The 15,796-nt window shown below is 34.8% G+C and overlaps 1 protein-coding gene across 1 annotated transcript; it reads left to right on the forward strand.

The window, feature by feature from the left end:
- Window positions 1-3,219: 3,219 nt before the first annotated feature.
- LOC138312874 (fucolectin-5-like) lies at window positions 3,220-15,796 on the forward strand (the record flags this gene model as incomplete). Its single annotated transcript, XM_069253604.1, has 8 exons — window positions 3,220-3,429; window positions 10,728-10,973; window positions 12,077-12,175; window positions 12,589-12,681; window positions 12,876-12,968; window positions 13,267-13,363; window positions 13,725-13,820; window positions 15,705-15,796. Coding segments are annotated over 6 exons (800 nt in total), but the record flags the coding sequence as incomplete, so codon positions are not given.

Consider the following 15,796-nt stretch of genomic DNA (forward strand, 5'->3'; position numbering starts at 1 on the left):
TAAATATGACTACTATTGGGGACCGCTCTTTATACATTCCTGGATATGGTTAGTTACCTTTAACCACCTGCACAGAGGACAATCGTGGCCTAACAAGTCGTACCAGTTACTATTTTTACGATAGTAGGTGGGGAAATATTTTCTGGTCCTTTTATGTTTTTCTGTATCTTCTTCAACGAGATGCATGTTAGGGACATAGCTATATACATTGTCCCAGTATATGAATATAAGCTGCAATGTCTCATTATAACTGTCTATACTAATTTATTTAATTTTAGATTGAAAATCATAATGGTAGACATATAATTATGTTCATCTATTTGTTTCTAGTTACATCTTGCTTAGTGAATAGATTGAGTAAGCTATACCTGGGATTCACTGTAAAACATGTCGGCAAAGTTGAAAAACAATTGATATAAAACTAAAAATTGAAATGCGTATAAGGTTCTATAATGTTTTCATTTGTAATGTAAACTTTATTAGACATGTTGACGTCTTGTGCTTGACGATTTATATTACTTCATGTCTCTTGATGCATATCTTGACATTGGGTGCGGGAAACGCCAAACTGCAACTAAATAAAAACTCGGAATTATTTTACTGGTCCCAATAATCTTATGGTCTAAATGTAAAAAGGTTTATTTGTAGTTTATTTTACAAATTTTATTAACGTTAGAATTTACCCATAACACGGTACACTACGTTTGTCATATAATATTCTCCATTTACAATGATCGAATTAATTTTCGTGTCCGAAAGCTGTTACTTGCATAAAAATTAACACCAGCATCAGAAGAACAAAGACCTCGAATAATAGAATACTTGAACGTGTAATTATACAACACGACGAATATAATAGAGCCATATATAAAAGTAACCAGGTGAATTTATTCTTACTAATTGCTTTTCTCAATTTGTGGTATACTTATTACAGATTGTATGGGGTCTGCCAGTCCAGATCCACTTCACACAAAATCAATGGATTGTATAAAAAAAACACTCTATTTTTGTCGGAATGTAATTGAAATCCACAAGCATAATTATAGCATTCATATATCCATGTATACTTATTGTATTACCACAGTTATTGAGTACGAATCGGTTTATGCGAAAACCCGGGTATAAAGTAAAGATTATCAGTGGACACCCTGTGTGACATTTTTTGTGGCATGTTTTAAAACCACATAATGCGAAGTGCCAAAATTTAAAAATACAGAGTTGGTTGAATTCGTGACCCATCGATTAGCTACTAATTATATGCATACGGTAGGACCAATCCGTATTTCCATGGTGATAAGCAGATTTTCAACTTTGTTATAATTTTTAGTGTTTGTTGTAAAAATGTTTAACCCGTTTAGCTTAGCGAAAACCCGCATAGTATGAAAGAATTGGAAGGGTCCCCTAGCAATTGGTCATAACCGGGTTGTATTTTCATATTGTTAAATGTAAAGGGGAGAATCGCTTTGGACGGTTTAACGGCCGCTCAGTGATAAGAAAAAATATTTTAGCGCTTCATCGAATTAAGGATGTGCTCTGTTTGCATCCTGGGTAAAAAAAAAAAGATACTTAAGGCTTTAGAACAGACTCTGATTGAAATTGAAATATGCTATTCATAAAATTAACAAATGACGAGAAAAAATTACAATCAAAACTATTTTATTCATTAAAGTACAATAAAAACCTCAATAAAGATATATCTCAGAAAAAAATTACACAGGGCTACAGAGATGGGGGTTGAATTATGCCCCATCAAAGCATGATCCCTGAATTGCCATTCTATAAAGGAGGACGAGATGGATGTTGGTTTTCAAACAATTTTGCACTGACCCCATGTTTGAAAAATAATGGCTTCCATTGAAGTTTCTGTTACTTCTAACTGGCGCTCATGCTCAATGCCAAGCCAAGAATGTCAAACGTCCGCAATGAGTTTGTCGTCCTAGACTAAAAAAACATGATATAGTCTCCCGAAAAAAACAATATTTACATGAACGTGAGCCTGCACATTACGTATATGTTGTACTATTAGTCCTATGTATGTTATTTTCTAATAGTAACCTTGGCTTTTAAGGGCTCTGGCGTCTAACTAATACTACAATCAAAGTTTTAAAAGGTCACCAAAAACACTGGGTTCAGTGTCAATGTGAGAATTCACGGCAAAAAGAACTTGTTAAAAATATTATAAAAATTGTGACCAATATAACATTCTATATTCTAATATAAAATATTTGAAATGGATTGAAGTGTTGTATTTATCTTTGGATACCTGCTTTATCGAGAGGACTATTCATCTACTACTATTATTTAGTCGGTTGTCAATAACAACATACCGGAAGATAGTGGCACACAGTGTTTCCGCCAAATCATGCAAGTCTGTTTCATCTGTTTTATTTATTTTCTTTTTTAAAAAGATGATGACAACTTTACATGTAAATATAATCATTGGTTGTCATATTTTTGACATACACATCACTGGATATTCTATAACACCCAATATATGTTACACACCAATGCATGTCAAAAATATGACAACCAATGCTTAACTAACCTAGAAAAACTCGGAAGTTCTGATTAGCATACAATATGCCGCCGACCCTAATGCATCTTCATACAATATATAGTGCTTACTGAGTGGCCGTAACAACGGAACATAGAAATATTCTTTGCATTTAAAGAGCTCAATATTTTTTACACGTATATTTATTGTTGAAATCTATTAAAGATGCCCACCGCTAACAAATGGTGTTTTTTCACTATCAAAAACAGGAGCTGACGATTTTGTAGTTGTCTTCAGTTACAAAAGTTATTTATTTTACACCATTACCACCATTGAAAAGTTTGAGCTTCTAATTTTACTTCAAGTTAAAAATATGCAAAAATAATTAATTGCATCCCGAACAAATTCCGTGGCACTATATCTTATATAGAATGAAGTAATTATTGCGCATGCACCAACGTCGAAATGAATTATTCAATGTTTTTTTTTGTGTTAATTAGGCATATATATACACGATTAAACACCAATTATTGTTCAAATGATGAATATCATTTATGCCCTGTCGGCGGTGATCTTTAACATTGCTTAACATATCAATATTACAATTTAATTTTGTCCCTGCATGTCCTTTAACGATACGTCATATAGAAATTTTCATTCAGAATCCATTTTGTTATTATTACACTTAAAAGGCTATCTAAATAACTTTGTTTTGTAATCTGCAGTTAATGTCGCTTTGAGGAGATCTGCAATCCAATCATCAGAGCAAGACGTCAACAAATGGCCAGCAAGAAATGCAATAGACGGTTGTATCAACCAAGACATAAATTCTGGCTGCTGTAGTGTTACCAAGGCTGGTCGGTATAAACAGGCATGGTGGAGAGTAGATTTAGGAGTGTTTTGGACGATAGATTACATCACAATCTACTACAGAAGTGAGTAGTGATCCTTTCTTAGTTCTGTCTCAAAGAAGGGGTATCACTTTGGGCCGTTTTACGGCCACTTAGTGATAAGCAAACTATTTTGCGTGAAGATACCTTAGGGTCAGCTGCATATTGTATGATATTCAGAATATCAGATTTTTTCTGAGCTCATGGTAATTGGAGAGGTCAAAGGTCAAATTGTTTATCACTTTTAATGGTTTAAGTCATAATTAATTAAATATTAGAATATAGATAATATTTTATTGTAGATTTTGCCTGTAAATATTTGGTTTGTGAAGTTCAGTTCAGAAAACTGATATTAAGTTCAAAAAGTAGGTCACAGTGACCTAGTTAAGCATTTATTCTATTTTAGCATTAAAAAACTTTGATATTTTTGCTGCAAAGCATTTTCAAAGATTTGATAGCTTGAAATTAATGTTTTGTACTGTATAAGGATCTTTTCACGACAAAGTCATATGCTACCAAATTATTATCATCATTGTGCAATGGTCGGAATTTTAATTGTATAAGACAATCAAGAAACGTTTTGTCACAAACTATATGAAGTGTCATATTTTCATTAATTGAGTTAAATACCTATTCTGTGTTTGTGAAAGAATGTTTGAAAATATCATTATTTTCAAGGTAAATATTTCAAGAAATTAGACCAAATCTTCGCAGCGCGCAAACAGCAGATACAGTGATAACGTTTGGCAATTCATTTCAAGCATTCGTATTATTCAATATGTCTAGAAGATATTGTTAAGACTTGTTTGATTAATTATATATTTATGTATATATAACTTATCTCATTAAATGTATGTATGTTAAAATGATAAAGAAACCACCGATACAGTCGACCATGATGGAAACTACAGCCTCGGAGCATCGAGCCGAGCGCTCTGATTAGTTTATCGTGAGTTGCGGCAAACAATACCCCTGCTCGATTCGTTCTGAAACGTGACCGGGCGACGACCTGGCGATATGACAAAAAAAAGCAATACCGGCGTATTCCATCATGGCGGACATTTCTTCAGAACGTTAGTAACATTTTGGATTTGAATTGAACACAATCGAAGACTGAATTTAAGTTGATCTAATAGATAGCATTATATTCTAGTTTGTTTAACATTGTTATAGTAAACATTAATAGGACCAACGCTAAACTTACCGTTAGCACGAGTAAGATAAATACTTATACATCATGTACGTTCACAACTTGTATAATGGACAGATTAAACACGATTAAATAGTCGACGCTTGTGCGTGGTTGTATCTGTTTGTTAATGTATAAGTGATTATTATTCAAATAGTAATGGTAGAGTTAATAAAATAATGTGTATTTGGGAAAAAATGATATTGCCGATAGGAAATTTAGCATTGAAATATTCGTATTTTTCATTACCGGGCCAAGAACATTAAGAAATTCATAAATCATTAGAGTTTAATATTAAAAGGATACCGTGACTGGCTAATGTCATTTTGTTGTTTCGCCAAAATATATTGGTTTATTCTGGCGAAAAATACACTGTCGGTGCGACAAATTTTATTTTCTCGCTAATGCGAAAGAGCGACATGGTTGTTTTATCGCACAGTCGCGCGATATCAGCAGGGTATTTTTGTCACTCCAAGCACTGTCGCTCTATGCATTGTTGCAGTGGGCCATACGCCAATCATTATTATTTGTTCTAACTAAAAATTTAAGAGATCGCTGAAGCACTAATTAGTAAAGCAGGGATTATCTCAACAAACTGTGTTTAAATTGATACCCTGATGTGGCAATGTTACGTACTTAACTTTATGTAAACCATTTTTTTTAAATTATTTCTTAATACATGTCACCATGAGTAGAATTCTTTTTCTCATGTCTTGACATAGGAATTAACAGAATGCCCGTACAATCATATTCACTTTTGAGCATTCTTTCTGAACTATTTAGGCATAATACTGTGCATATAAATCTATTTTCTTATGTTACACTATAAATTATACGTATTTGACGAAAACGATTCATTAGAACTTTAAATGTGTTATTTTCGAAAGTGTAAAACCTCATAATAAACCTTAAAAACCCGTTTTAATTGTTATTGATAAACATTCCAAGAGAGGTAATTGAATTTCATTATACTAGGAAAAGAAACATTCAAATTTAATATACATTATATTTACAATTTAAGGTCACCTGAGAACGCAGTCTCAAGTGACCTATTCTAATCGCCTTTTGTCCGTCGTCCGTCGTGCGTCGTATATCCGTAAACAATTTACACTTTCGACTTCTTCTCCAAAACTGCTAAAGCAATTTCAATGAAATTTTCACAAATCTTCTAAGGCATAAGGCCAATCAAATTTGTGAATTACATGAACCTTGAGTCTCACGTTGTCCCCTTGTAAGGGGGTCAAGTTTACTATAGTTTATATACGGAAAACATATTTATGAACATTTTTGCTCAATTTATGCTTAATAGGAAATGAGTCAGACTTGGTTAGAATTGTTAGTCTGAGATATAGCATTTTAACATCCATATCGGTTCTTGCGGACCCCCTAGGGGACCAGAGGAGCAGGACCAAACTGAGTCAAAATGACTAGAATTTCAAAAAAAAATCTTCTTCAAAGCTAGAAAATCACTGACCAACTTCAAGGCCCAGTATATAGTGTTCATATGTCTTTAATTTGTTTCATTATATATTCAAACTCAGGTGACCGTTTAGGCACATAGGCCTCTTGTTTATAAGCAGATTAATAGAATGAACATGCACAGGCATTTGGTTCTATAAAATGCGGTGACACCGTACGTATTACATTATATTGAGAAAAAATATATAGAGAGCCAAACGCCTAAGCTATCCATCACCGCACATTTCGATGAATTCGCTTCATAAACGGATATTTACATACCTGTGCGTACCAAAAAGAGGGTTCAATTCATGTCCGTTAATGAATACAAGAAGAAAAATCATAATGTTTGGAGAATTGATGTGTGAGCGGAATGAGTTTTGCTTTAAGAGAGTTTCGTGAACAAATGTCTGACCTTTATTCCGCCATTTTGCGCCAGTAGTAGCCAGTGAATATTAATTAAAACCGGCTTATCCGGCGTACATTTTTTCCTTGAATCGAGTGACTTACATTGTAGCCGGGTCGCCGGGTCGCCGGCGGGCGCCCGCTCATGACGAATCGAGCAGGGTTATGTTAGTCATCGTTTCTACCGCGCGGCAGATATAAATACTCGTGCGAATCTGAGGTTCTGAGGTTTTTATTATAGTAAATATCAGTGCATAATTTGTTATAGCTGGAAATCAAATACTTTTGTAGCGTTTCTCCAAAATATGATAGCACTTAGGCTATGACGAGACGCTATTGTATATCGTAAGTCCGTGATGGAAGGTGACTACGGCAGGGAAAACTAGAAAACATCACTTTAAAAATTCACATAATTTTATTCACATAAACATCCACGTAATACAGTTCACAATAAATCCATCAGGAACGCACACACTATTTATTCACATTAACATCCAAGTAATATAGTTCACCATAAATCCATTAGGAACACACACACTGGTACACTGTTTCACTTAAGTTTACTCCTAGTAAATATCCATAATGGCAAAGTATTCAGTACATCCCAAGTATAAATCTCATAGTCACACACACTAAGAATGATATAGTAATCCGTATATATCACATCACTGACACATGTAGGAAATATCCGTACAGTACATCCCAAGTAGAAATTCCATAGTCACAAACACACTAAGTGTAGTAAAGTAATCCGAATTAAAATAGCTGATCCTGAGATACGTGGAGTAAGTCCCAAAATTTCATGTAATCTGTCTTTTCTTCACGTGCAACCCCTTTTATACCACTTTCATACTATCATCTAATTGGCTAAAACCTCGCTCCTTCCATATTCATTCTCACGTTCATTGGCTGAATCTTACTATGATTACGTATTTCTGCCTACTTCCATCCCCCCTCCCAACCTAACTCTAATTGGCTGGCCGGAGTGACCACTACCTAAATTTAGCTCTCTGTTACTATTAATATGAACACCTTACGCAACATGTCTATCAAACTGGACGCTAATACACAGCCCTAGTCGTAAACAACTCCTTATATGGACAACGGAATGCGGTGCCCTAGCTCCCTACGTATACGTAACGACCCCAGATGGGCACGTGCACGTGGCCACCTGGTCCCTAACTGTCCTATGTATGTATATATACACTATAAATACTGCATATATATAAACTAAAAACTATGAACTAAATAGTATAAAACTGTTATTTTACAACACAAATACACTTTAACTTGAACAACTAATAAAAACTAAGCGTGACATAAATTTCCACGCTACACTTTGTATATTCCAAGTCTAGGTTAAATTCATTTACTTAACTTTCTGTTAACTGTTTACTTATCTGTTTATAAAATAAATAAAATAAACTGTTGACATTTATTTCATCTTCTGGACATACTTCCCTCTGTGTCCCGCCGGAATTTCAAAAGAATATGGCAGAGGGAAAAACTTGAGGACAAGTTATTGAGTCACATATCCTAAACACAACGCAAAGTCCAATTTCCACTATACACGGAAGGCTCACCCATTCACCGTGACCCCCTCCTACTACAAAAGCATTGTTTTAGCTTCGAAAGTGATAACTTGTCGATTAAGTATCCATTATATTCCATCGAAATGTATATGATCAATTGATCAGATTTCATTGAAAAAAGTAAAATCTTGTGCCATTTTAAAAAATCATTTCAATTCCTTCGTCTATTTAAGCATAACAGAGATTACTTATTTCATAACAGTTATAATATAATAAGAGATACGATCCCTCCCATTCTTAAATCTTTGGTGTGTTTGATACAAATGAAAACGATTAAAAAACGTTAAAGAATACTGTTATAAATATATTCTTTGATTTAAAGTATGTTTGGGCATCGCTTTGCCGGGTACTCACAACACATCACTTTCTACCATTATTTCGTTGTTATCAGCAAATAACAAGTAAAAATCCTATGCAGGAGAAAACGTTATGCCGTTTGGTGTTATTCGTGTGTATGTCGGCATTAATAACCAGAATGCTACCAATTATCTACTAGTTGTACCACAGGAAGGGCCAGCATTGTTTCAGAAGGGATTGTTAAACTAAAGAGAATCAAGGGAAGTATCACGCTCGAGGATGCGCAACCCGAATTTCATATGGCACGTTTAGTACCATATTCGCTAAAAGCCTAAGTTGAAGCAGAACTTCAGAGATTGGAGCAACAAGGAATAATTACACCTGTTAAACACAGTAAATCGGTCGCCCCCATAGTACCTGTTGTGAAGAAGTCTAGACAAGTCCGAGTTTGTAGGGATTTTAAAGTTACCCTGAATCCAGTTATGAAGGTCGAACAGTACCCGTTACCTAGGATTGAAGACATAGTCTCATCAGGATGACAACAGTTCTCGAAAATCGACTTTACCCAGACTTGTCTAAGGAACTGTTAGCTTTTAACACATACCAACGCCTATTTTGATACAATCGCTTACATTTGTTGTTGAATCCGCCCCTACATTATGGCAGAAAACTATGGACCAGGTTTACCTAAAGATCACGTTCCCCTCGTGTATTCTCGATAACATGATCAGAAGCGGGAAGACAGATGAGGAACATCTACAAAATCTGAGATCTGTACTACAGAGATTAAAGGAGTATGGTTAAAAAGCTTTTCGAGAAATGTGAGTTTTTCAAGGAATAACTTGCAAACTTTGGTCAAGTCATCATCATGGAAAGTCTCCAAAAATACCCAAAAAAGGTAGATACTATATTTAAAGCCTCGAAGCCAGAAAATCTTCAACAATTACGCTCATTTTTGGGTCTAGTTAATTACTACAGGCTGTTTTTACCAGATATGTCGACTACTGAAGGAGCTCTTAATGAACTATTACACAGTGACACACCATCGAAATATACAGTCGAAGGTGAAAAAAAATCCTTTTGTAAGATCAAGAAGTTGATTACATGTACCTCAGATCAAGCTTGCGTACGACGCGTCCCCCTATGGCCTAGGATGTGTCATTTCTCACACCCTGAAAGACGGTACAGAAAGACAAAAAGCCTCCACAAACCATTGATGCAGATATTACACCCTAACAAGGCGATACCAGCCATGACAGCTGCTAGGTAACAACGTTACGCTGTATTTCTGTCGTAACATTAAAATGATATCGAGTACAAGGACACTACAAACCATTGCAATACTTATTATCTTTCGCGTCTCCATCTGGAGAAAAAATCTGACGGAATATAAGACCCTGTGGACCTTTTCTATTCATCGCAAAGCGAGACATTTCCTGTAACTAGTGCACAAATTTTACATGAGACCTCGCGAGACTTGACATTTTCTCGAGTACACGATATGTAAATGTCATGGACTCACCATGACTCAAAAAAGATAGATGACAGGGATCCAGCACTAATACCCTACATACATAGACAATCTGGCCTATCCGTACACCAAGGCTGTGTAGAATGGGGTAATCGTGTAGTAATTCCAAGTATTTTACAGGCGCGTGTCCTCTTGGAACTGCATCAGGAGTAGTCCGGATGAAAACCGTGACTAGATCCCATGTTTGATGGCCGACTATTTACAAACACAAATAACAACTCTGTAGCGCATGTTTAGAATGCCAACAGTCATGCCCAAGTCAGCTTCTGTCCACCCCTTGGAGTTGCCATCTCAAAAAGGAGAACTTACGTGCTCCAGTGATATTTAACCTTTGAATGCATTAAGTGTAGTTAATATTGATAACACTTTGGTGGGGCATAATAATCCGCGTGTGTCAATTTGACTTAAAGTTTGAGTTCTAGTATACAAATATCAGAGTATCTACTAGGTTTATTATGAACAAATGGAATTCATATGCAAGTTATCTTGTGCTTATCATTTTGTCAAATTTCCCCATTTAATGTATTTTCTGACATTCTTCTTACGAACTGTAATCGTTGATTTAAAAGGGGAAGAGTGTTATGTATTTACCTAAATGATGAATCAATATTCCGGGACTAATTGGTTCTTGGTATTAGTCACGCCCTGGGTATGAATATAGTCATGTAACTTATGTAATAAAGTAGATCGACAACATGGACTTAACGTGTTTTTTATGATATGTTAAGTTGGCTGACATCCGTCCTGGATTCCATATAATAGTCCCCTGTGTAAAAAAAAAAAAAAAAGAAAAAAAAAAAAGTCTAACGTGATTAGCACAAACTATGACAATGATATGCTAATTTAATACAAATATTATTTTATTAAAAAGGTGGTTCTGGGCATCGTTTTGGCGGTTATTCACTGTACACAACAAACTATACCGCTATTCCTCCACAAGGAATACCTTGTTATGAAGACAACAGTAGTTTACCGAGTGACCTCAACTTGAACCCGACACATGTGTGTCCGAGTGTAGCTCGGTACGTCACTGTCTACAACAAAAGAGAAACACCTCCTACACGTGTTTGGTATGATAATTACGCTGTTCTGGAACTATGTGAGGTCCAGGTTTTCGGTAAGTCAACCCTTTCTTTTTTCTATCAGTAAATATGGCTGACAAGACACTTTTGATTTTAACAAAAAATACTGGCTATATACAATAGCAAAAGTCTCCTACACCCAAATACCAGCTCACAACGTTCAAGTTGGCAGCATTACAGCTGCATTTGTTTCAAAAAATGAATGGGTTTCATATCAAGAACATGATAATTATTATTTTCTTACCAATTTCTATTGCGTTGCGCATGGCTTTCGATATTTTTTTAAATGATCTATTTTGCTGTTTACCTCAGTTTTCTTTCATACCTACACGTGTAATACTGGCTGGTCTAGGGCAATACACTCATGTCGCCTGAGGCTGTATTGCATGGCTACCCATGCAATAAAGCCTCGTGATGTCACGGCGTCAACAAAATCTCTATTTCCTCAGTAAAATTTTAACATTTTTTTCACAAAATTGACTGGTTTTACTATAAAAGATGCAAGCAACGGAATTTGTGTTGAAAATATCACGTTATTTTTCATGCATGGAAATTGACTTCCAGTCGTGGATTTCTTCGAATTTATTTCAAAATGGCGGGATATTATAGTTGTAAAATTGCAGTAAAACGTCGTGGTATGAAAGAAAAATACTCTTTCATAAGTGGATATGAAGGATAGGGATATTCTACCCTCGGGATCACAAAATGTTGCAAAACCCTCGGCAAGCCTCGGGTTTTTACTACATTTTGTGACCCTCGGGTAGAATATTCCCTATCCTTCATATCCACATATGAAAGAGTCTTATAGTGTTTATCCCTATGCGTAGTCAAGTCTGTTATTTCATAACATATTCAAGAAAAAAACCTCTGAGGTGTTAAAGCTTCATTTCATATAATTTAATGTGATATTTAAATGTTTCTTTCTCTGACTCCGGATATTTTTCAAAAACTTTTAATGTTTGGCGTGACGTTTCTAATGTATGATATTGACTCAAAAATTAATAGGATATATTCATGGATACTACGAAATTGATAAATTTCAAATCTATTGACATTATACACATCAGTTTATAAGTCACAATCTAGCTATTATGTGTTTTATTTAAAAACAAATATACACGAATCTAATTTTACGTAGGATGTCCAATAGGGACATATGGTTCCGTCAATTGTAACAATAACTGTTCAGCGAGCTGCTTCGGAGGAAATTGTAACGCGGTATCTGGGCACTGCTTCTGTAAGTTTTTATAGACAACAAAGCATTATATGATTATAATATATTGAAACCTATTAGCAAAAGTGAACTTATCGATACAGCAAAGCAGAAAAGCACAATTCAAATTTTCAGCCATCTTTGAAAGGACATTTTTTATATCTTGGTAATTTATCTTCACTTTTAAGGACTTGTTTGTAGTTTCTTTGTTATTTTATGCATACATCAATGAATATTATGTCTAGTAAAAGCATTGGACATTAAACACATACATATATACGTATCGAAAACAATAGAATACAGTCATTTTTTTCAAAATAGATCTATATAATAATGAAATTTATAGGAGAGTACATATTTACGTTACCTTTAAAAACGTTACTAGTAATTGTTTTTATCATAATCATTATAATCATTAATTAAGTATCACATTATAGATTGCTCCCCTGGGAAATATGGCGACCTTTGTCAACAAAATTGTGCTCCAAACTGTAATATGAGTTGCGAGAAGGATTCAGGAGATTGTATAGGTAAGATAGATAAGCATTGTCTGACTACCTGTCCGTTATTTAAGCCACGCATGTAAAATTAATACAAAATAAAAGTAGAACGTTTGCTTTTTCAGCAGGTAGGATCGTATACAGAGTCATCTTTTTTATTTATCCAAACAATGTAAAGGAAGTTTACAAATATATAAAGTAATGAAAAAAAAAAACCTTTTCAGGATGCATTGACGGCAAAACAGGAGATCTGTGCAGTAATGACTGCCAAGCGAATTGTGTGTCATGCAGCCAATCGTCTGCTACAGACTGCTTTGGTATGGAGATAATAATCACTTACGTCTCAAAATCCATTACTGCCATTTAAGAACGTTGCATACTCTGTTCATTTAGGTTGACTATTCGGTATCATTTGCCTTAAGAAATTAATACACGGTTAACTTCTTATTTCATGGAATAAAGGGGCGAAATATGGCATATTTGTATATTTGTCCGTATCATTTGAAACGCAGCACTTTTAAATAGTGCTATTAGTTGGGAAGAGGTGTTGTTTTTATGACCATTTATTAAGATATTTTAGTTTCATGATAATACGCAAATATCTTTGTGCTTCAGAATGTATCAATGGTAAACATGGTGGCAGTTGTCAGCTTGACTGTTCTAAACAACTGTAAGGTCAACACATGCACGAAAGATGAAGGATTTTGTATCGGTAAATATTAGATATGCTCTGATTTTTCACTGTTCTCGTTGGCGTACACCATATCGACTCGGTGGTTCCATTTTTAGAAACATCAAGTTGATGCATCATTGCACAAACGTTCAGGGTGTTCTACAAGGTTGCGTTCGATGGCCATCGCTTTTCTTTTAATTCTTGCACACTAGATTTATACTTTTTAATGTTTTTATATTATTCACAAATTACAGTTGGACTTGTTTAGATGTGTAATATATATTCACAAAAGATAAATAGTACTGTTTAGGTGTGTGATATATGATCACAAAAGACAATGGATATTGATCAGGCGTGTAGTATTTGTACAATCAAACTTTGTTTCTTCTTTATATTTTAGGAGAATGCGTTGATGGTAAATACGGTGACACATGTGAGATTGATTGTCCCAGTGGGTGTCAAGGCAAATGCACAAAAGACAATGGGTATTGTCCAGGTGTGTAATATATGATCACAAAAGATAATGGGTATTGTTTATGCGTGTAATGTATAATCACAAAAGACGATGGCTATTGTACAGGTGTGTAATATGTTTTCACAAAAGACAATGGGTATTGTTTAGGTGTATAATATATGATCACAAAGGTGTGTTATATATGATAAAAAACACGATGATTAGGTTTATGTGAGTAATTTATGATCACAAAAGATAATAGGTATTGCTTATGTGTATAATATATGATCACAAAGGAAAATAAGTATTGTAAATGTGCGTAATATATGATCACAAAACACGATGGTTATGTTGTGTGTGTTTTTATATATGATCAAAACGGAAAATAAGTATTTAAAACGTGTGTTTATATATGATCACAAAACACGATGTATGATCACAAAGGAAAATAATTATTGTTAATGTGCGTTATATATGATCACAAAAGACAATGAGTATTGTTTAGGTGTATAATATATGATCACAAAGGAAAATTAGTATTGTAAAGGTGTTTTATATATGATCGCAAAACACAATGGTTATGTATATGTGTTTAATATATGATCACAAAGGATAATAGGTATTAATATTGTTTATGTGTATAATATATGATCACAAAAGACAATAGGTATTATTATACCTCACTTTCATTTAGAATGTTCTGATTGGATTCAACTTGATCACATGACATTGAATAAGTTAGATGTTTCCCCGGAATTGGAAGGCGAGGGAAATAACCCCAGGGAAATAACCCCCGTGGGAAATAACCCCAGGGAAATAACCCCCGAGGGAAATAACCCCAGGGAAATAACCCCTTGGAAGCTCCGCACGTGACCGGAAGTTGACGTCATCTGCAACGTCAACCAACAATGGCAACGCTGTTGTTTATTTTTTTGTAGCCCAACGAATTTAACAACGTTGTTGTTGGTTATATCTTCATGGGTTCTTTTAACAGGGATTTTTTTTCTTTTAATTTTGTTCGGTATAATAAAATAATTATGTCCCTATGTGTCAAGATACATCTAGAATTTGTCTCCCTGGAAAGAGTTATTTTCTCTCGGGCTTCGACCTCGAGAAAATAACTCTTTCCAGGGAGACAATTCTAGATGTATTCCTCCACAGAGGGCCATAATTGTATATCATTATACCTCACTTTCATTTAGAATGTTCTGATTGGATTCAACTTGATCACATGACATTGAATAAGTTAGATGTTTCCCCGGAATTGGAAGGCGAGGGAAATAACACCAGGGAAATAACCCCCGAGGGAAATAACCCCATGGAAATAACCCCTTGGAAGCTCCGCACGTGACCCGGAAGTTGACGTCATCTGCAACGTCAACCAACAATGGCAACGCTGTTGATTATTTTTTTTTGTAGCCAAACGAATTTAACAACGTTGATGTTGGTTATATCTTCATGGGTTCTTTTAACAGGGATTTTTTTTCTTTTAATTTTGTTCGGTATAATAAAATAATTATGTCCCTATGTGTCGAGATACATCTAGAATTGTCTCCCTGGAAAGAGTTATTTTCTCTCGGGCTTCGCCCTCGAGAAAATAACTCTTTCCAGGGAGACAATTCTAGATGTATCCCTCCACAGAGGGCCATAATTGTATATTGTACAGGTGTGTAATATATGATCACAAAAGAATGTAATTTTACTTTCCAAGAAATGTATGTCTGAGCCAAACACATAACCTTGAATAGCTGCAATATAGTAGCTCAAAAGATAATGGTGTCGTCTGAAGGTATAGTAGGCCGGGTACGTATATTCGTTCTAAACTTTAAATTGATCATACGATGTTCAAACGTAAAGAATTGATAAAATTGAATACTTACATATCAAATACTTGAATGAATACAAAACAATTATATTTATTTTCAGAATGCATTCCTGGTAAACGTGGAAATCAATGTAATGTCGACTGTTCGACGAGCTGTACGACATGCAGCCAATCAACCGATGAATGTTTTGGT

This window comes from Argopecten irradians, unplaced genomic scaffold (genome assembly GCF_041381155.1).
Source record: "Argopecten irradians isolate NY unplaced genomic scaffold, Ai_NY scaffold_0506, whole genome shotgun sequence".
Lineage (NCBI taxonomy): Eukaryota > Metazoa > Mollusca > Bivalvia > Pectinida > Pectinidae > Argopecten > Argopecten irradians.